We start from the raw sequence: 21,701 nt of genomic DNA on the forward strand, positions 1-21,701 counted from the left end.
TTTGCTATAAGAAAAAGGAAATAACCTCACACAATTAAAAAAAAAAAGAAAAAAGAAATACACAGAAAATGCAGAGGCACTTTCTCTTTCCTTCCTTTTTTCCTACAGCCTGTCTGTAAGAGAAGTGCAAAATAATTCTGTTTTCTGACATCTGAGAAAAAAGTAACATCCAGGTTAAGCCTACACAGGTTTCAGCTAAAGCTTTGGAACAGAAGCTCTGTATGCTGATACTGATTTGTACTCCTGACATGCCTACAGAAGAGAGACTGCTGTGCAGCTACAGACGATTTGTCCAAAAGAAGTAGTTCCCTCCCTTTTTAGTTCATCACTTCTACTGTTCAGGCTACAGAGGTAGTAAAAACAAAACGAAACAAAACCCCAATAACAATGAAACAAAACCCCAAAATAAACAGAAAGAAAAACCCCAAAGGAACCACACTCTTGCTATACTGTACATTCAGAACCCCGTGGCCACATTGTTGTCCTAACAATGAACAAATTCATTAAAAAACTCAACATTAACACACGAATGTGCAAAGAGCACATTCCAAAGCCAGTGCTGTGGTAAAGCAAGTGTTCGTCCACAGGGAGGGAAGGGGATTCTGTGAATCATCAGGAACAGAGAAAGGTTATTTCTGGCAGCCTACATGCTAACGTAAACAGGATCTGTTTCTCCTTTTAAAGTTCCGTGCCAACAGAACTATTGAAATGTCATTTCCCACCAGAGGAGACTTTTCTGTAATCATTAAAAAATACATTAAAAAAAGGGAACCATAGAGCAAGAGACTATTGTGTTCCCGAGCTGGCAGCTGGTAGAGTAGCCCCTGTATTTGCATTGGCATTTTGCTCCAGATGTTGTCTTCCTTTTGTCAAAGTGAAAAACTGAGGCTGACAGATGCTCTTAGGTCACCAGGGCCCCAGTTTAACTTCATTTGGCTTTCCTTGCTAGAGAGAAAGGAGCATGTTTTCGTAGTTGTGCTTCAAAGGTCCACTTCAACTTGGCTGCTCCTCAGTTAGCAAACTGCTGGTAAAAGGCAAGTTTGACCCTCTCAATGTGATGGCAAAGTTTAATAGCTGGCCCAAGCTTCAAGTCCATACACTCCTGAACGGTGGGCAGGGTCAGCAGCAGCAGTGCCTGGCCATCGATTTCCTGTCAGAAGACAAAAACTCCATAGTGACGTTGCATTTTTATTTTCCCTGCTCCTTCAGCTTTGACTTGCTGTAATTTCAGATTCATGACCATTTGTGAATTAGACGTTTCTCTCATGCTACTCCAGGCAGCTTAAAAAAAAAAAGAAAATCTCTCTTTCTCAAAACAAATTAACTCCTTTCTTAAAATGTCAGCTCAAATTCACTGGCTAAGGGACAGAACCTCATAAGATGCTATTTTTAGAAAACAAACCTAATAACAGAAACCAAGAAAATTTAATGCAGAAAGTCACTTTACCTAACCTCTGCATCTTTCTAGAGAAACAGAGGTTCTACAAGGAAAAGTACATCTTCTGGAACATCTATCATAAACCATACTCACCACCAGTTCCAGTACTACAGTTTTGATAGATGACGGTTTTTTATGGCAAATTTTAACCAAGATGCAAGAACAATGTTAACTTGACTCATGTTTGTACTCTAGTTGTCATACTTCAACACAAAAATGTTCACTGTGCAGCTGTACAACACTGTGATACCTGCAGTTAGTCTGCAGAATGGAAAACATGTATAATTTGGAAAAGTCAACACAAGTGGCAAAACTGTATCTCCTAGAAAACAGGCTCCTGCCTTCATGCTGCTTGGTTGTAGGCATTCTCTATAATTTTGGGATTCAGATGCCCCACAGTCCAAAACGTCCTCCACTGAATACTAAGAAACCTGAAAAATTCTGGCCATTCCCCTAACCTCCTCTCCCAAACTGCAGAAGGTTGTGCATGTGTTTGTTTCCTCAAAACCCTATTATAAAATTTAAACTAGCTTCTTTTTGTGATTCATTAGAGAATACGAAGCAAAGTAACAGATTCAACTTTTTAACAGACAGAAAATCATACCTGATCAAGGAAAATTCTTGCCAGTGGTGCACAGTCAGTGGATTTGAGGAATCGTACAACATCAGCCACGCTCCATTCCAGAGGGTTACTGTCCAGCTGCAGCTTTTCAGCAACCTCCATCTTTATGTCCTAGACAAGCCACCCACCACAAAAAGGATTCCCAAAATATTACATATGCAATGGACCAACACTCCCCTCTACTCCCCCCCCCCAAACATTCAGCTGCCAGATAAAGCTCTAATGAGAGCTCAAACTGTAGAGGTTTCTTGGTTAGCAGAGATGTGCAGAATAGCATTGTGCTGAGGGATCTAAACCCAGGATTTGGTCAACACCGCATCACTGCTCAGGTTGAACCAAGAGGAGTGCTAACAGCTGGGGAATGGAAAGTTCACCATTCTGTCTACAGCTTTCTGTTTAGTCTTTATTGCAGTCCTGTAATACAACTGTAATAAAAATAATGACTTTTAATTATTCTGCAGTGTCTTCACAATGCCCTTTATGTGGTAACAGAGTATTTAATGAGAACACATGTATGATGGTTAATACTCCCAAGATATTCGCACTTGCCCAACAGAAGCTAGAACACAAATCTACACTTGAAGTTACCTTTGGCGAAGGAGGTTTATTTTCATCATCAGAAAAGGAAAAGGTCCTGAGCTTCCTCTTCCGCTTGTCTCGGTCCTGAGCCAGGGAATGAGACAGTTCACTCTGTGTAGGAGAGGATGACAGTGATTTCTTCTCTGATACCTCTGATTCCTCAAGCAATTCATCTGGGTGCTCTGAGGTACTATCCTCAGTCAGAGATTCTTCATCTACCTCGTCCTGGTCATCCTCCTCTTCTCCCCCACTGCCCTGAGGAGGTAGGGGGAAAAAAAAAAGTGATGAAATAAAAAAAAATGGGAAGTTTAAGACAAAAGCTACAATTGCCTCCCGTTTGTCAGCTGTAACCTGAGGTTACAAGAAACTAACAGTCTGTTGTTTCAAATATAGCTCGTCAAAGATCAAATACCATATCTATTAAAGTTGTTGGCAGTCTCATACCTGGGGAGATCCAGCTGGAGTGTTATCCACTGAAGTAGAAGAACGTTTTTTCTTATGAACAAAAAAATGTTTTCGTCTCTTCCGCCTTTTATTTGGTTTCTTCATGGCTACTTCCAGGTTACTGTGGCCACCCGGAGGCCTACCTATCCGCTTGTTTTTCCGCTTTCCGTAATAGTGTGCTAGCGGGACAGAAGAAAGGAGCACCACGTTGAAATGCACCTTCAATGTCACTAGTGATGTTTGTCCATCATCAGGACTGGGAAATCAGTAGAAGGACATTTCCCAATAGAAATCCCGATTTTGCAAAACTTCAAAATGAGTATGTTTGTATTTTCCTCTTCGATTTGATTTAAGGAAGAAGAGTAACTAATCAATTTTATTTGCCCTCTAAAGATTTACTTCCTCTATCTCTGAGAAGGCCCAAATGATCAGATTTTATACAAAAATCATCAGCCACAGACTTGGTCCAATTTAATGGTGCTTTTTGTGATGTTTTGTAGTTTGTAAACATGGCCTCAATGCACTGTTTGTTCTCACAGTGTCAAATGGTTAGTTTAAAAAAAACCCTAAAAACCTACGAAACCTGAAAGCTAAGAAAAGAGCCTGAGTGTTTTATTTTGTTCCACAACTAATTGGTAAAAGCAATTACAATGCCACTTAAATTACAATACTAGAGTCAGTTCTTGTCCCAAAAGTTGTCTTAAGAAGATAAAGCTTTAAGCACACAACAAAAAGTTGAAGCCATGGTTCTACCACTTAATACAGGATTAATTTTTCCTCCCCTACACACTGGCATATGGATATTTTGTAGGCCTGTGTATGTAGTGCTTGAGCTGCTCCTTGTGTAAGCAAAGAAATGTATTTTGGATTCCTTCTGGAGCCAAAGCCAGAAGAAAACCAAAATGTAACACCCCAAGCCCCACCTCGGTTTGAGATCAGCGGCCTACTCACTGTATTTAGTCTTTGTCAGGACAGAGCAGTTCTCTGAACACTTATCCAGCACCATCTGAGGGCCGAAGAGGTTTGGACAACATTCCAGCTTGATGCATGTTTTTCTACAGAAATCTGCCACCCGATCTGCCGTCCTCACAACTTCCACAGTTGCACGATAGCTCTTCCCTTTGTACCTAGCATTGAAAATATCGTCATAACCCAGGAATCCTCTAATTACCAGCATAAAAGTACTTCATTGAGAGGTGTACAAGAATATTGCTTTGAGATCAAACTCAGGGAAAACCTGAGCAATGAGGAACTTCATGGACTGACAAGTCCAGGAAACAGGTAGTCCTGTCTCTTACGACAGATCCTCAAGCAAAGAAACAAAGCCAGCACCAGAGAGATGCCTGCAGTACCAAACACAGCAACACTGCCCCACCAGTGACTATAAAATACCATCTGAGAGGACTATCCCAGAGTTTAAATGTTTTGTTTTCTTTGGTCACAGATGGTTTGTTCTTTGTTTTTATGGGACTGCAGAAGTGTCCACTGTGATGTAGACAGCTGGTCCCTAAAACCAAGACAGAGTGCATCAATTCAGCTAATAAAGGTAACAGCAGACAGCTTCTAGTGAGCCATTCTATGCACATACTATGGCAAACAAAAGAACTAGTCACATTTCCAATCAGCTTTCATCTAACTGCTAAACAATTTGACAGGACAGTCATTTGCCATGACTCCACATATTGCTCCTGTTTGATTTAAATTAAGAAAAGACTTCTTGTTGTTTTTCAGCCTCACCATGGCACTGACAGAGTCGCACTATGAAATATCTGCCAAAGTCATTCAGCATTTCTGCTTTGTTCTCCCAGCACAGCTACTGGCATGTGCTGATATCTATTAGGGATGTCTCAGGCCTGCAAGTATCTAGTTAATGCATTGAAAAAAAGAGCTGTATCATCAGAGTCCAGATATCCCTGGTGCCACTACTGTGACAAAAGAAAGCACACAACAACTTCAGTGAAACCGAACAAATTTTCTTCTCTGTTCTTCAGCTACATCTCCTATTTGCATTAACCTTTCATATGCTCTTCCTATTGTCCAAATACAGAGCAATCCTTCAATACATGGAAAGGTGTCTTTTTACAGACGAAACTGATCTAACAAAAGCATTACTGACATGTTCAAAACTATGTAGGAAAGTGGGCTATAGCATATTGGGAAAACCTAATTTCTAGTACGCAAACACAGTGACCTAATTACAAGACCATCACTAGACTACAAAGGAATATCTGGATTTATCAAATATATGTAAACATGATCACTGCTTTTTTCCTGGCCACAAAATAATCTTGTGAAGAAGCTCCAACCCAAAAAGAAAAAAACAGCAGGAAAACTAGGGAGCGCTTTAGGGTAGGCTGTTGTAGAAAGACTTCCGTGCCAGGCCATTTCAGAGCACTGCTACAATTTAATTTCAGAGGAATCTTCTTCCACTGAGAAATGCGTGTGGAAATGCCGTGGAAGTCTGAGAAGCTTCCAAAGCAGTATGTGCTTCTGCTTTAAAATATTGACAGTTATCTTCAGGTGAATTAAATTATCCTAAACCTCATCTGCAGGTCTGCCAGTGTATATGCTACATTGTACCAGTGCCACACCATTCTTACTTCACCACTAGTTGCTTACGTGCCAGGAGCAGAGCACACTTGGCATATTAAGGAGCATTAGAATCAGATGCACTTCACCAGACATTCATAAAGAAGTTTGTAAATATTTGGAAGTTTAATGGCTGTCAGCATCTTGATACGCTATAAGCAATTTTTCCTTCTCTGAAACGTGAGACGTTAAAGCATAGACTGCAGAGAACACTGCTAGTGGGATCAACTAAGCGGGGAACAGGACAAGAATTTACTTGGCTTTTAGGGTCTCTCCATGCCCGTGCCATGCAGCCTCTTCATCCAACTGCAGTTCTCGCAGGACACGGCTAGGTTTGTAAGCTGCATTGATCAATAAAGTGAGAACCTACAGTGAGGGAGGGAAGAGGAGAAAATACGTTTAAGTTCTTTGTAAAATAAATCCATTTTAAAGTGCCAGGGTAGAATAGGAAATTACTTCTATTCATCCAAATTATCTAGCATCAAAGCACCCATTCACAGCAGGATGACAGGTACCTCTCGATACTGCCAAAATGAAAACTGAAAGCAGTTGCCACTTTGGGCCTTGCCAAACCTTCAGAACTTGTCTGCAGAGCCACAAGCATATCTAGCAATTTCCAAGTCATTGCCCTTGAATTACACGTCACTAAAGTAAACCGTGGGGCTGAATACCTCAAAACTTGCATAACCTTGGGTAAATCTGAGTGATTATCTTAGAAATTGTTTGACATGTGAAGATGTGCCAAAAAACGCTGCAGGATTTTGCTGCCTGCCAACCCACTACTTGCTACAAAATCATACTGCAGAATCTTAAACTCTCCTCTGTTTTGCTTTCATGGACCATGATAAGGCCTGTACTATAATAAAATGAGAATTTCTCTGGTGCTGTAAAGTAACTCAAAGTTGTGAATAGCCTGAAGTTAGTGGGGGATAGTACAAAATATGCATTCAAATTGTATTTCTTATTTTCAGTACGTGCTTATTCCAAATCATTCCCAAATTGGGTGCATCAGAACCTTGACATAACAAACTCGCAGCTTCAGTCCTACTAATGCAGAAGTCCAGAGGTCTATAGTTCAAAAGAAGAGTATTATATATAATAAAAGTACCAGACTCACTCTAGGACTCATACATTGAGCAAGAGTCATAACTGAAATGAATACAACTAAGCGTATTGGTTGAACTTTTAGCAACACTCAGCATCTGTACGTCAGCAGGATTTGTGTATAATTTATGCTTTCGGGCAGTGAAGCAGGTTAAATGAAGCTGCCACACAATTTCACACTTGCTCTTTTGGAGTGCTTACATCAGAGTACTGAAACTTGCAGAAAGGATGGGGTACTTTTCTGTATGCAAAAATGGAACTTTTTCAATAACCAGCTTGACTCTTGTCCACTGGACTCTTGTTTTACAGCATGCCTGCCAGAAAGTCTTTCTTACGGTCTCTCCCAGTTATGATAGTGGTAGGGAAGGTAAAAATTCCAGAGATGTTGAGCCAGTTCCTGCGTTTAAAGTGATCATTTCATGAGAGCTCAACTGTGCACATATAGTTATGCCTTGGGAAACTTCCAGTCTGTCAGGTCAGATAATAACCACCCCATGACCTTTCTGGAGATTTTGGAAAAATAATTATTGCATTAAAGTATCCGTAAATTTGCTGTGAAACACCTTCTGGAGAAGAGGCTCTTCGGCATTGAAGAATGGCCTCTTCCTCCCTCTTCCCCTCCCTCAGTTACGTTAGAAAACAAAACCACAATTTCATCCGATCTTTGCAAATCATATCCAACCTATGAAACACAATGTATTCTTTTAATTTTCCAATTACCGAAAATAGTTTGCCATTTCTACTAAGAAAATCTGTATTTCCTCTGCTTTAACATCAACAGTGCAAACTGTAAAGGAATTTTGGGATTATCTGAAGCTAAATTCTGTTAATTAAAATTGAAGCATTTATTACAGCTATAAAAAGATACTAACTCCTTTGATTGTGGTAATTACAGGTTACTCTGTTTTAACCTAAAATAAGGTTTAGCAGTAAAAGGCTGCCTGTAACTCAGATAAGTGAGAGGCTTTTACTCTTTCCAGCCATTCATTAAACAGTCCATGATTTATACTTGATTTTATACAAAAAACACTCTTTACTTATTATCAGCTTAAATTTATTAATTACCCATCTATAATGAGAGAGACACTCTAGGGTTTATGACACACTGCTATATGCAGGTCCACTGTGTACAACCACCTCACCTCTTTCAGAACAAGAACACAGTTCCCAGGTCCCACAGACTGAGGAAGCTCTGCAATCCTGCCTTTGTTAAGGTAAGGCCCTGAGAAGCACCGATGGTTGAAGTAGATCTTTGGGCAGCAGTACTTTCCATTAATTACCACTGAGAAATGAGAAAGCAAAGATTTAAATCACATGCTACAACCTTCCCAGCAAATAATGACTTCTTCCAATATGTAAGATTTTGCCTGCTGCAAAAAAGGAGGGGAAAAAGTCTTGAATGACATGAATTTGGGGTAGTTTCAGTGTCACGTTTGCAATGACAGCACTAGTTGTTCAATGTTGCCAAAATATTTTTCATACTCCACACACATGCTTGCAAATTGTCAAACTGTAGGAAAAAAAGCTGATCATTTGTCAGAAAAGAAACATTTCTTCCTGGCTAGTCTGATGCTTCATGGTATTACACCAGTGAGAACAGGCAAGAAGACAATCCCAACTTTTTGGTAGCAGAAACACTTCCTACACAGCAATTACGGATAAATTTTCCAGTCAAGTAATTATCTCTGCTCCAAACTTCTGCCACCAGAGAAGCTGGCAAAGTTATTCTCCACTGTTTATCCTAAACTGCAATATCACATTGCTTTGCATTTTTAGACTCTTTTCCCTCAATCAGCAAAAAAAAGATGCAGCAACCGATGAAGTGACCTTTGATGAAATGACATCAAGTTTTCTAAACCTATCAAACGGTTCAACACCGCTCAAAATTAAAGTTACGTATAATATGTATTGCAAGATACTTATGTATAAATACAGATTTTTTTTTTACCCTAGCAGTGCTGTAGTTTTTCTTGATGGAGCAACATTATCACTTAAAGATCTTAAATTCAGTAGTTGATAACTGGCAGATAAATAAATTAAGTCAAATTTACATTATGATTCTATTAAAAGCCAATTAAAGTGCTAAGCAAGCACAAATCATTTCTATAAAGCTTGCATTTGGTGCAGCTTCAGATGTGCATTTCCCTGTAAAGAAAACAGCAGAAGAGGCATTTTGTTGCCAAACAGATCTGTATGACTGTTTCACCAGCAGATGTACTTATTCATCATATTCATTCTTGCAACAGTTTAGAAAATTATTAGATTTCGCCATCTGGCACACAAAGCAGTTTACTGTTTGAATTGCTTTTGTTTATCATGATGATGAAGTTATCATAAGAAACAGAGAAACCTGCTTCCCAAAGCTAGAATCTAACAACTCAAGAGCACAGATGCAGTGCGCCTGTTATGTTTCTCCCAACATTATTCAACGTAACAGGTGACGATAAAAAAAAAATCATCTGCATAGGTCACAGTACACATGTGGCTCCACATATCCTCTGCTGGGAGGCAAGTTCTGGTGTAAAATTCTGATTTCCAGGTTTAATGCACGTATCAATTGCAGGACACAAGTAATTTTATGTTTCTGTTTGTTTCATTCTTTTTTGAAGTTCAACAAATCATCAAGGGATGAAAATCTTCAAACCCTTTCCTCCTCTCCCCTGTCCTAAGAGAAGAGTGTTGCGCAGCTGAACAATGAGGCAGCTGAACTGTTACAGGATTTTGTGTTTGCTAGCCTGCCCTCTCTGATCAATACCTGACTCAGAAGAGTTCAGTTCCTGGTTCTTTAGTCCATCATGAACTGTCCTTGAAGACAAAATTCTGAAATGAAAAGAAGAAGATTGGGAAAAGAGACAGATGGTAAGGATAGTCACCTCTCAGTTACTAAAACCCAAGCATTATTTATTTCCACCCCCCCCTCAGGTCCAGCCTTATTAATATTTATTATTAATTTATTATTAATTTAATATCAATATTTTTATAGCTCCCCTGTTTCACAGTAACAACATGCAAGGACTATGAAATTCATTTTGCAAAGGACTACTGTACTGCTACAGCTAGCAGCAATCCTTCCTTGCTCGAAGTATATGGGCTACCATGCTGATAAATACACCACACAAAGCTACCGACAACAGTTTACATTTTCTGCCTCCTTTTAACTTCATTTCACATTTCATGGCACAAGGCAGTGTACAGTCTTGCCTTATGCATTTTTTAAAAAAAAGATGAGTTTTAAACAAAATACAACCAAAATGACTGAAGTACTCTGGCAAGCATTCCAATTACAAAACACAGAAGAACAGCCTGCTCGGTATTTTAGGACCAATGAAAACACTGGCAGGACTACTGACAGATCTGGTGTTTGTAAAGCTGTAAGAGTCAATAAAACCAACTGTCAGGCATTCTACTGAGCATTTTTGAGCAGGCTCACATGAGGGAGATTCATATGCATGACACAGTTTATAGACAAATTGTAGGTATTAGCAGAACTCTCCTTTTTGGCTAGTCTGGGCCAAATTTAATCTGGGAAGGAACTATTAGAAGTTCATCTACTAAATGACAGCACTCACACTAAAGCCAAATTTTCTGATCAGCTGTGCAAAATCACAGCTACATGTTAAGGTAGCCACATTTTCTAAGCATGTTTACATTACAGAAACTGTATTATTTGAGAAGGGAATACAACCAAAAGGGAATCCAGTAATTTTCCCTATTAATCACCATTAAAAAAAGGCTCAAGCACAAACTTATAAAAGCAGTCTTAAGATCAAACTAGTTTTTCTTAAATGCACTCCAATACTCACAGATAATGCAATGTTTTAAAAATGAAAAGATCAACAATTTCAACTCCAGAACTTCAATGACTTGACCTATTCAGTAATTCAGCTGAGTTGCATTAGCATTGTTAAAAAACAAATTCCATGCTTTCTATCTCCTACTATAGCAGTGCAAGAGGTCTTTTTCAACATCAACAGCAACTACCAGCATTAAGATAAATGGATTGCGGAATCTCTCAACCCTCAGTGTAACACTTCCGTAAAGCTAAAGCTCCCCTAAGACAATATGATTTACCAATTAGAAAAAATAAAAAAAAAAAACAACCAAACCCCAACAAAAAATAAAAGCAAAAAACCTGTTACTTACTGTTTCTCTGGTTGCACTACTGCGATTTTTTTCTGCTTGTTTACTGAAAGGAAGAAGAAGAAAATATAAACAGCGAAGTATGGGAGGCAAACAAATGAAACTTCTAGTACAATAGAATAATAATACAATACTAGACTCATTTCCTCTGAGTTATATGCCAAAAAGAATCTATGTTCAAAGTCACTGCAATGTTAGATAGCTGACCCATCTGTACTAGAGACATGCTGGCCCATGTAATTTGATGTAAGCCAAAAGGTTTACTTCAACTTTCACTAAAAATTCATTAAATCAGGCATGCATAGCCCCAGTCTTCTAGGAAATCTCACCTTTTGTGCGTCTTTGTTTGCATCATAGCCCTAAACTACCTGGAATACCAGCCAAAAAGGAATGATATGCTTTCCTTTTCAGCACCCAAAGGTGCTGAAACCTAACCAAAGGTTAGGTTCATAGGCCTAACTCACCACTTTACTGGCACTGGGAACTTCAACACCATTTAACGTTGAAATGGAATGAAATTAGCTGGTTAGAAACATATATGACTTAAGCCAATTGCTATGGAGGAAAACACTGCTGCAACTAAGAAATGTCAACTAGATGATGGGCCCACTTGCTAATTCTGGCTTTCACAACCAGCTAATAATATTAAACAAGGTAATGCAATATGTGCCTCTTCAGCAATTTCGGGCTTTGTCCCCAAACTTCTGGATTTTTTTTTAAAGCATCTTTCCTCTAGTTAGGTTCCCCCCCCAGCCCTTCCTCCTCTGTCCTTGGCAGTGCAGACAAGTCTCAGAGTAGTTTCTCTTGCTTTGACTTGCAGTAAATGACAGCTCATTCCAATCTTACAATTTTGTTATCTTACATAAACATTCAGGAAGTTCTTCAGTTTCTCCAACTCCTGTTAAACTTTAATTAACAGAGCTCACTAACCAGTTGAGAGAAGACACTATCTTATGCTACTTACTAGTGTAGTTAAAACAGGTAGGATTTACTTTTCCACACTTTGTCATTAAGGGATCACAACCATCTGGCCCATTTAGAAAGCTAGTCCCCTTTATTTCAACTCCAAAATATATACACATTCAACACCGTTTTGTTGTGGCATTAATTTTACTTGCACAAGTGCAAGTGTAAAATCAGTACAGGGTCAGACACATGGCAAGAACAGCTCAGACAAAAGTATACGCATAGCATGGGTATGTGCACATACACACAGATACGATTTCTTTATTGTGACTAATGGATCGTTTCCACATGCTTGTACAGCGTGCAAGGGTCTCAAGGCAACACTGCCTTGAGTGTTTTGGAGTTGTTATATGGATTCCAACTGGACCTAACAGCCAGGGGAACAGTTGCACAAGGCATGGATTCTCTGTACATGGTGAGTGTTTCCAAATTCAGTGATGCCTGCAATAATTCTGCAGTAGCCTGCTCTTGAAGGTCTCCTCATGTCTACCAACCCAGCTAACCACTGCAAATAGAACAGAACTGATACCTATTGCTTTGCGAGGAGGTCTGAGCTGATATCCATTCGTCTCACACCAACCCACTGGAAATATATTCATCGATTCCACGCTCACTATACAGTCAGGTACGGGCTTCTTGGAGCCTGTTCAGTTTAGAGAAGCAAAAATTGAAACAACTCATAAAAATAAAGAACCTCATTTGGTTAATGCTTGCTATATGTTTGCCAGTGAAGCTGCTTTTACTTATGGTGTACCTGGAACACAGTATCAATTGTTTATTCATCCCCTTTTATTGACCAGATTCTTTCCTGACCTCATTTGCTTCCTCCTAAAGGCTGGAGATGGGAATTTGCCATCCACAGTTTAGCAGAGATGCACAGTGCATAGTAAGTGCATGCTGATGTACTTTCAATCAAGAAATGGGATTATAATGGAAAACGGCTGACATGGCCTATTCTATCTTAATGAAGAACCTCTCTAAAAGTTTTCTTCCTAGGTCTGGTCAAAGCTTGCTCAGAGTGCAAGTCACTCATTTGTAAAAATGTTACAAGGCCCTTGCTTTCTAAAAGACACTGATCAGCACTTTGCACAGTGCGCTAAGCCTAGCACTGACACACCGCAATGCACAAAATGCCATTTTTGCCTGGCTTAAATAAGCACTGCCATCCAAGGCTAACTGGGAAACAGACAATGCAAATGGGTTGTTGCTGTGTTTTCATTGAGGAAATGCTGATTTGCTGCCCATATTCAGCAGGCAGCGAGCTTGCTCCAGATACTCTTCAGGTTTGATGACGGTACTACAGAAGAATCAATGCAAGTGCTGCTCTCCTCTCCCACATCAGGCTTACCCTCCAGCTGAAGCCAGAGGTAGGAATCTTTCAACCTGGTGACTGTAGCAATGCAAACTTCTTCAGGATCAACTGGGTTCACAGCCTCAAGTTTCATATTCTCTTTAAATCCATGGTCAGAAGTTAACTAGGAAAAAGACAGAATACTTCAGTAAAATACCGTCTGTATATCCAGTATATGATATGAATAGCCATGAACAGGAGCAACACATAAAAGCCTCCGTGTTTGAGTAACACAGAAAAATACTCATGTAGTCAGAGAAGATTTCAGATAGATAATCAACATATTGAATACAAGTCAGATGTATTATGAACTACAAAGCATTTAAGTTAAGAAAGGCTCTATAGACAGACCTAGAAAAGAATATGTTTGTACTCAAAAATAAGGATCCTGAGGCTCACCAAAATGATTCGAATGCATTCTAAGCAAGCAGGAATTCTCTGCTGCTTGCTACCTAAGTGATAAGTCTGACAAATAGTCTGACCAGGCTCTCTATTCTATTATGTTAGCTTGGAAATCCATTTTACATATGCAAATAACATTCCTGCCTCATCCAAGTTGAGTTCTGGCAGACAGCAAAAGAAGCTTTCTTTTCATCTTAAGTTTTTTGGATAAGTAGGATTTCACTTTATTCACCAATTTAGTCCCTATTTTTCAAAAAATTCCTAAAACGTAAGAATGGGTATTTATCCAGCTCTGAAGCGCCCGAATTAAAGATAAGAAGTAACAGCCACACAAAGCAGTCTTCCTCCCAGAGCCACTCTGCAACATAATTACAGGATCAATACATTACAAATTCTGGAACTAGCCTACAGTGATCAACTCTTCTCAGAAAAGGGATAATAAATTCAATGACGTGTTCTAAGATGCCACAGCTTACAAGACAGAACAAGGGCAACAAGAATTCATAGCCAGCAACACCCTCTTCAAAAAATGGTAATTATTCATTTTAATTTCTTCCCCTAAGCACTGCAATAGCCCAAGTACTGTAAATGGAACTGGAAGGCAGGTGTTAATAGTACCCTTTTCTGCTTGACAAGGTATTCTGCTTTGGGAGACAGCAATACTGTCACTGAACCAACAAAAGCCCAAAATCTAGCAAGTACTTCAGGCACTGATTAATGTAAAATGATTATTTGGTACTAATTTAAGATGACTCGGTATTGACTAATACAATGGAATGAATTTTTCAAGCTGAAAGGAAGGAAGATTGAAAGAGTACACTAAGTAAATGAAAACAAGGTCTATTAAAAAGGCCCTGTTCCACAATTACAGGAGTGCCAAAGACCGGTACTGTTTTATGACTATTCCATGGACTCTTAACACATCTCAATTTTACAAAACACTCGCTTCTTTTTGATCTCCTTTACCACAACTGAAGCATTTGGTCTACCACTTATCTAGGAAGTTGGCATGCACCTACTATGTTGACATACATACACTATGACATACATACATACACTTTCTTAACTCTTCCATTTCCTCAGTTATCACAGGTACTTTAAGTAAAAAACATGCAAAAGGTTCCTCTCCCTGGAATCAAGAGTGTCATTCACATAACAGAAGAGAGCTTTTTCTGCAAGAGAACCTTACCGAAGGGAAGCAGCTCTGGGGAGCTGCCTCAGCACCACATTGTTTGAGGTAGTCTGCCCAATCGAAGTCCTGCCCAGGATAACCTAGGTGAAGAAAAAGCAAACAGGTTAGTTTAAAAGCATGAGAACAAATGACTCATTTCAAGCTGACATGAAGTGTAGATCACTGAAATCTGTTTGGATCACTCAAGTTTGTCAGCTGACTAGGGCTTCACTGAGGTCAGCCTGTAGCATGGTTCTCACATATTTGAGATATCCGCTTGATTTTCATTGCAGAGGGGCTTTTGAGCACTGCCCCACCTTGATTCCCATTTTTGACTTGAAATGGCATCAAACTAGAAGTGACTTCACAGAGACCAACCTGAAGCGTGAATCAAGTACATCTGCTAAGCAGACAAGGGCAGCAATCGAAACACAGGGAGGTGTTTGCACCCTTTTCACAGGCTACAGATGAAATTCTGGCAAAGTTTCTGCAAGATTACTTCATTAATGTCATGTCAGCTCTGAAACTTTTTTTTAAAAAAAAAAGAGCACCCAAAATTGCTCAATACCAACATACTACCCTCTCAAACACATATTAAATACCAAGTTATTAAAGAGAGCAGTTAGTCATCCTAAGAGGCTCGTCAAGTTTGCTAACAGCTGTAAATCTGCATACATGTTTGAAGGGAAGAGTCTTAACATGGAGTCCACCAGGAGACAGAGCATCTCTCTAAGAAAAAGACAAATTAAATTCTACTTAGAGAAAATACTTTGCTTCCCTGTGATGTAATAAAAAGCAAATAACTGAAAGGAACTGGGTGCAGAAGTGTGCTGCCATGATAGCTTGAGGCTGGCAGTGTATTAGCGAGGAGACAGCTGCAGCAGTTATTCCAGTAGTACCTTGGAAGCACTCCCCTACAAGAGATGCCTGTGACAAGGGTTTAGGAAAGCAAACAAAATTTTAAAACTAGTCTAAGAATACAGTATTAACATGACAATCTAAAAACATTAAGTTCAACTACCCCTCAAGAAAGGGCCTAACCACAGAAGGACCTATTTAATTTTCTCAGTTTTATCAGTACCAGTAGGACGCTTGAGACAATTCAGAATGCCCACCATTTCTGGGGGCCCTACGAGAAGAGAAGCTTACAATCTTTGTCAGCTCCAGTCACATGCCTAGAAAGTGAGATTTCATCTTTCACATGCAAAATTCTAGGTAACGTTGGGTCAGGCAAAGCCACTTTTTGTACCTTACCCAAGAAAAGGCAAGAGACAAACATCCTATGCTCTTTGCTCCTCTGATGTCACAAGCAGCTAAACCGAAACATTCTGAATTCTGTGGTGATGAATAAGAGTACTAAGTGCCTGGTTTCACAATACCGTTGACATTTCTATTTTGAGAAACTGCATAAATATTTCAGTAGCTGAGGATCACTCCCCAATTCCCTTATGTCCTGAAGCAATGTTTCAGCAATCTGCTACCTTGCCTGATATGTCCTTGGAAAAAAAATACTTCATTAACTTCTAAGTGATAAGATATTCTAAAAATATTATTAGACATTGGATAACAACATTCCATTTTGACCAGAAGCAAAAATCCAATGCAAAGACTACAGCCTCCTGATATCATGTTAATTAATGATGAAATCAACATTGCCTTCAGCCCTGGAACACATACTCCATTCGTTCAAGTGTTCAGGTTTTTATGCGTGACCAGCATCCCCAGCCACTGTCATCTTCTCAAATCCAGGCATGTACCCAGGAAACTTCAGTTTCACTAACTCAAAGCTCCCGTTTCTCAGAATTTGATCTTTCTTGTTCTTTGCTTATGCTACTACATGTAATTCTTTTGCAAAAGTGTTGTCCTAAACATAGCACTCTGGGGACTGGCAATCTACTTCCTTCAAAGAGGAGTGAGCATGACAAGCTTGCACACACATACCTGGTGGGGGACTGAGATGCAAGCCATTCTTTAGACTCCACTGCACAGGGAAAATACCAGCACTGTTGACATGACAAATGTAAGACTGGCTGGTTGTACGCTCTGGTCTCAAGTCATCAATTTCTATCATGAAGTATTTTTCGTTGTATACCTGTAATTAGCCAAAAGAGAACCATGTGGTCTTGTAAGTAGCAGACTGATCTACTGCTCCCTCTCCCCCATTTTGATAACTTTCTTAAACAGCAACACTGCATGATGGAAACCCTTTACCTTGAAATACTGTGAGGGTAAAAAAAAAAAAAAAGAAAAAAAATGTAAAAAAGAATCTATGGGATTCATAAACCAGCAGAATCCTCTGCATTATCTGGAAACTTAACAAAAATAAGTCATAGTAAAAGACAATGTATGAGCACTTAAAAAATAAGGTGATCAAGTGCTATATGAAATTTTCTTATGAAAAATGCAGAGAAATTAGAGTTTGCGATCTTATTACCATTCTGTAATAATAAAACTGCTTATTTCAACAAGGCTGAACTGTATCCTAGGCTGGACTGTCACAAGTAAAACCACTATGCTCCTGAAGTAACTAGGAGCAGGACAAGAAAATATCAAGAAAAGTAAATGATTTTGCTTTGCTTGGAACTTGTTGTGCCTTTTTAGTAATAACCGAGCATCTTTTTTGAAGAAACTGTATGTTAGAGTTTAAAAGAGAGAGATCACCAAAATGTAAGATATCGTATCAAGAGACTATCTGTCCTAAAGAAAAAGCAGCAGTTCCTGGAAAATATAAAAACAAAAAAGATTTTAAAATATGTCCTAGTTTTATGTTGTACAGCAACATTTTGGTTTACTACATAAAAGCAGGTCTCTTTAGAACCTTTCACCTGTTTACTAAAACAGGAAGACAGAAGTTGCTCAAAACCTGATTATGTTGGGAAGTCCTCATTTCAACTTTTAAACCCATGTATAGGCCCTTGTTTGAAAACCAGGCTACTTAAACATCAGAGCTCGTACATAGTAATGATATTAACTTTTGCAAAAACAAACCCCCAAAACCCATCTTCAAGTAGATACTCAGATTATGAGGGATTATATCTCATTTTAAAACTCTGGGTTTGACAATTTCAGCCATTTAACCTTCTGAGCTTATATCTTTATGGAACTTTTCCCCTACTTTCAAATGCAATGTCTTCACCATCAGCAGTTAAGTTTTTTTTTTCCTGGCAACCTGTCCCCTAAGGGAGACATACAAAATACTTAATTTGAAAACTAGTTCAAGATTTTAAGATAATCAATTAATGAGAATTTCCTGAGCATTTAAGAAGAGAAGCAGCAACTGAATTGAATTTTAACAGGACAAGTTAAAGAACCCTGGTACCTTGAGAACTGTAGCAGGAGAGATTACAAAAGGAGCCATTGGGTCCACAGCTTCTAACTTCATGCCTTCAGAGAATGAATGCACTCCAATCACAGGTTTATCCTGAAAAATGGAAGTATCAGAGCGATTACCTGCCTTTCTCCATCAAAAAGATGTACCTTACATAATTCAACTGAAGAGGATAACTTGAGTTTTAATTAGTTCATTCTAAGAAATAAACATGTTGGAGTACCAGCAACCTCTCTATAACGAAGAGAAAAGGCCAGCTATGCCCTCTGAGGCTGACAGTTTTCTATGAGTTTTAGGAAATTGAGTCCCAAAGATTTCTTCCTTTGATATTCTCCACAAAGAGAAGATTTCACAATACAGGGTGGTCTGGTAAGTCAAGAGAAATCCCCCCCCCCCCCCCCCGCACCTTCAGCACTCCTCATGAGCTAATCTAAAAGAGAACTATAAAAGTCTCCATTTTCAGCCTAACAAAAACCTGCAAAACAGGGTTCCTGCTCCAGAATTATGTATATCCTGCTCTGTATATGACCCGATGCATTCAAAAGCAACAGCATCTCCTGTTCTATTCTGCTTACAAGTCCAAATGAAGCTGAGCAAAATGAACTAAGAACTCGAAGGACTAAATTTACATTCCTACTTCTCAAAACGTGTCAAGACTTTTTTTTTTAAATTTTAATTCATGTATATTTAAATTCAGACTCATTAGTAACATTTGCTTACACTCAGGATATAACAGGACATCTTATACAGCATGTGTGACTTTATCAGGTTACAGATTAGGTGTTACACGTTAAACTTTTCAACGTGCTCACACAACTGGAGAGAGTGCAGTAACCCTGCACTCCTCTAGAAGGACAGTAATCCACAAGACCAGCTGGTGAACAACCGCAAATGCCATTATAAAGGATCAGAACCAGGGATTTTCCCAGTATGACAACTAATGGCTCACATACTTGTGATGGGTGTGTTGTCTAACTTAACAAGAATTGTATCATAGTATGATTTTTTAAAACAAAGGAAAAAAAATTAAAAAACAAAACAAAACAGCCTAAAAGTTTCAGTAACAGTGATTGACTTCCCTGAATCATTTCTTAGGAATATAGTATTTTCATGATATCATCCACAGCATTAAACTACACATATTATGTCTTTACCTTAAAGAGATCTGTAGGAACTGATGACTCCTCTTCCTCCTCTTTCACCTTCTTCAGGATCTCTTGCCAATCTGCTTCACTCTTCAAGGACCTAATGGCTTGAGTAAAAAGAAAGGAAAACAGTGAATGAAGTCATCTTCTTTCTTCTTCTTTTCCCTCAGAAAACACAGTTCGATTTGTGCTCCTTCAAGTGCTAAATTCACATCTGTTCAGAATCTGTGCAAATACCTTCCTTCTTAAAAACTTACTGTTTTCTTAGACACTTGGATGTGTTACAAAAAGGGACTGAAGTCAAGCAGCAGTATCACCCATATGCTGCCCAGTCTAGTTTTTCTGAGAAAAAGGAGACCACATCAACACCGAGGAAAACTTCTGGAGAAAACAAATCCTACCTGGATAACGCTAGTCTGTTTTACGCTTAAGCAAGCAAAAAGCTCAATAAATGTCCCACAATTCTGTCCCAGTTGCATAAGTTACTCTTTTGGCATCTGTAATTGCAGACCACACACCTCTCTGATAGAAGAGGAACTACTTGTACCAGTGCCATCACGCACAAAGGATCCCTGAAGTCAAGCCTGTGAGTATATCAAAAGCTCTTACATAAAAAGGAAACAAGTCTAGTAGCTAACTAATATTTTTAAAAGCCATTATTCACTTAAATAGTGCTGCAGAATCCACCCATCTTGTTTCTGTCAGTGATTTGGCATCTCCCTGTTCACAATCCTGATTTCAGCAGAGATTGCTCAAGCACTAGCAAAGGCAGTATGATCAGTCATTTCAACGGAAATTGTTTTGTTTTCCTCAGCATGATTTCCTCTTGCCATAAGGGGAAAACATTAAAGTAACACACAACAAAAACAACTGTTCTAAACAACCTGAACTTCCCCAACTAATAGCACAGAGTGTGCCAGAACCTTAGATGTACACACCTGCCTTTGCAGAAAGGCTTTAGGGTAAATGCTCAACATTTTCCAGTTTTATCCCAAGGTTTCCCCTCATCGGGAAACGTGTTACGTCACTGCTCAGCTCATAAGCAATCTATTTGTGTTTCAGCCATTTTATGCCCACTTCTTTGACGAAGAAGTGCACCCTGACATGCACATGCCTGGAAAACATGGTAATCCATCCCACCCCTCTGCCTCCGCTTCCACACACTCATTCCCTGGGCACCCATTTTTAAGGACATTTTCATATCCAGGTAATATCTCTTTAGACAAGGCCTTAATTAGCCCAGTGGACTTGGAGTTCCAGCTGCAAAAGCTCCTGTTGAGCAGTGCTTCAAAACCAGATGACTTTCCTCCCGCCCAGGATACAAACCTACCAAAAATAACCATGAAGGCAATCCCTTCAGCTATGATAACCATGAAGGAATTCCTTCAGCTCCTCCCTTTCCACAAACAGGTGGAAAGTTTTGACAGCCAAAACCATTTTGCAACTTTTGAGTGAGTGAGTGAAAAGTCCTGTAGGACTATTTACTAGTGTTTTCACTTACATTTCATTAGGTACAATATTTGTCAGATCACACACTGACCATATGCATCCAGAAGGCAGATTTAGAGCACCAAAGCAGCAGCAGTATTCTCTAGCCTCTGATCACCATATAAAAGAGATATGTTTTGAAGTACCTGAAGGTGGTTGGAGGCTATATCCATGTTGAGCTGCCCACCCCACTTGATGAAGGAAAGGGTCCAAGTAGAATATCCATTGGTCAAATTTGTCAGAATCCTCCAGCCCTTCATATCGCAATTTAAGTCTCCCACCAACATTTTCTACCACATTGACTATCCAGGCTTCCAGGGAATCCCGAACGTTTTGCAGTTCTAGTCGCGAGCCTGGCGCAATGAGATCCAACGGATTTTTCCCTCTGTGAAGCTACAAAAAGAACACAAATTATTCTGTACAACAGACCAAAACAAATCCCATACTTCCATTTCTTTATACACATTCTTTTTGCATAAATAAAGTATGAATACAGAAGTAAAGAAATACAGGTCCCTTACTAACACAGGACAACAGAAACGACAATGTTTAGAATCACTGGTGCTTGCATCAGAGCTTCTGCACTGCCTGTAGATACAGTCACACGTTTCACTTAAGTCCTCATCATCATTTTCAGAAGCATTATCACTTATATATTCAAGGTTTGAAGGAAACATGAATAATCTCTTTCTAAAACTGAGTCATCTAGCATACAAAGATGACTAGACAGAAAAGATACAAAGGTAAAAGTGTTAGTTGTAAAGAAGACGTCAATGGCTTTTTTCAAAAAACTATGTTCTGTACTTTACAACCACACACTGATAAGCGGTGCAAATATTGTTTTAAGTACAGAGGAGGGGATAAAAATTTGGTCCTTCACTAGCAAAGATGCAAGATTTAAGTGAAACAATAACCTGCCCGTTAGTAAAAAAAT

At 39.1% G+C, this 21,701-nt stretch overlaps 1 protein-coding gene across 1 annotated transcript in view; it reads right to left on the reverse strand.

The window, feature by feature from the left end:
- Window positions 1-1,009: 1,009 nt before the first annotated feature.
- Window positions 1,010-21,701, reverse strand: part of SFMBT1 (Scm-like with four mbt domains 1) — a 33,455-nt gene continuing 12,763 nt past the window's right edge. Inside the window, exons 5-20 of the mRNA XM_009321809.1 lie at window positions 20,914-21,160; window positions 19,289-19,386; window positions 18,126-18,227; window positions 16,748-16,898; window positions 14,825-14,907; window positions 13,231-13,357; window positions 12,412-12,525; window positions 10,920-10,962; window positions 9,532-9,596; window positions 7,919-8,058; window positions 5,929-6,038; window positions 4,035-4,210; window positions 3,084-3,262; window positions 2,649-2,894; window positions 2,043-2,171; window positions 1,010-1,150 (exon numbers count right to left, since the gene is read on the reverse strand). Of these exons, the coding sequence (XP_009320084.1) occupies window positions 1,010-1,150; window positions 2,043-2,171; window positions 2,649-2,894; window positions 3,084-3,262; window positions 4,035-4,210; window positions 5,929-6,038; window positions 7,919-8,058; window positions 9,532-9,596; window positions 10,920-10,962; window positions 12,412-12,525; window positions 13,231-13,357; window positions 14,825-14,907; window positions 16,748-16,898; window positions 18,126-18,227; window positions 19,289-19,386; window positions 20,914-21,160 (2,151 nt within the window). The remainder of the gene's footprint in view (window positions 1,151-2,042; window positions 2,172-2,648; window positions 2,895-3,083; window positions 3,263-4,034; window positions 4,211-5,928; window positions 6,039-7,918; window positions 8,059-9,531; window positions 9,597-10,919; window positions 10,963-12,411; window positions 12,526-13,230; window positions 13,358-14,824; window positions 14,908-16,747; window positions 16,899-18,125; window positions 18,228-19,288; window positions 19,387-20,913; window positions 21,161-21,701) is intronic.

Source organism: Pygoscelis adeliae, unplaced genomic scaffold (assembly GCF_000699105.1).
Source record: "Pygoscelis adeliae isolate BGI_AS28 unplaced genomic scaffold, ASM69910v1 Scaffold94, whole genome shotgun sequence".
NCBI lineage: Eukaryota > Metazoa > Chordata > Aves > Sphenisciformes > Spheniscidae > Pygoscelis > Pygoscelis adeliae.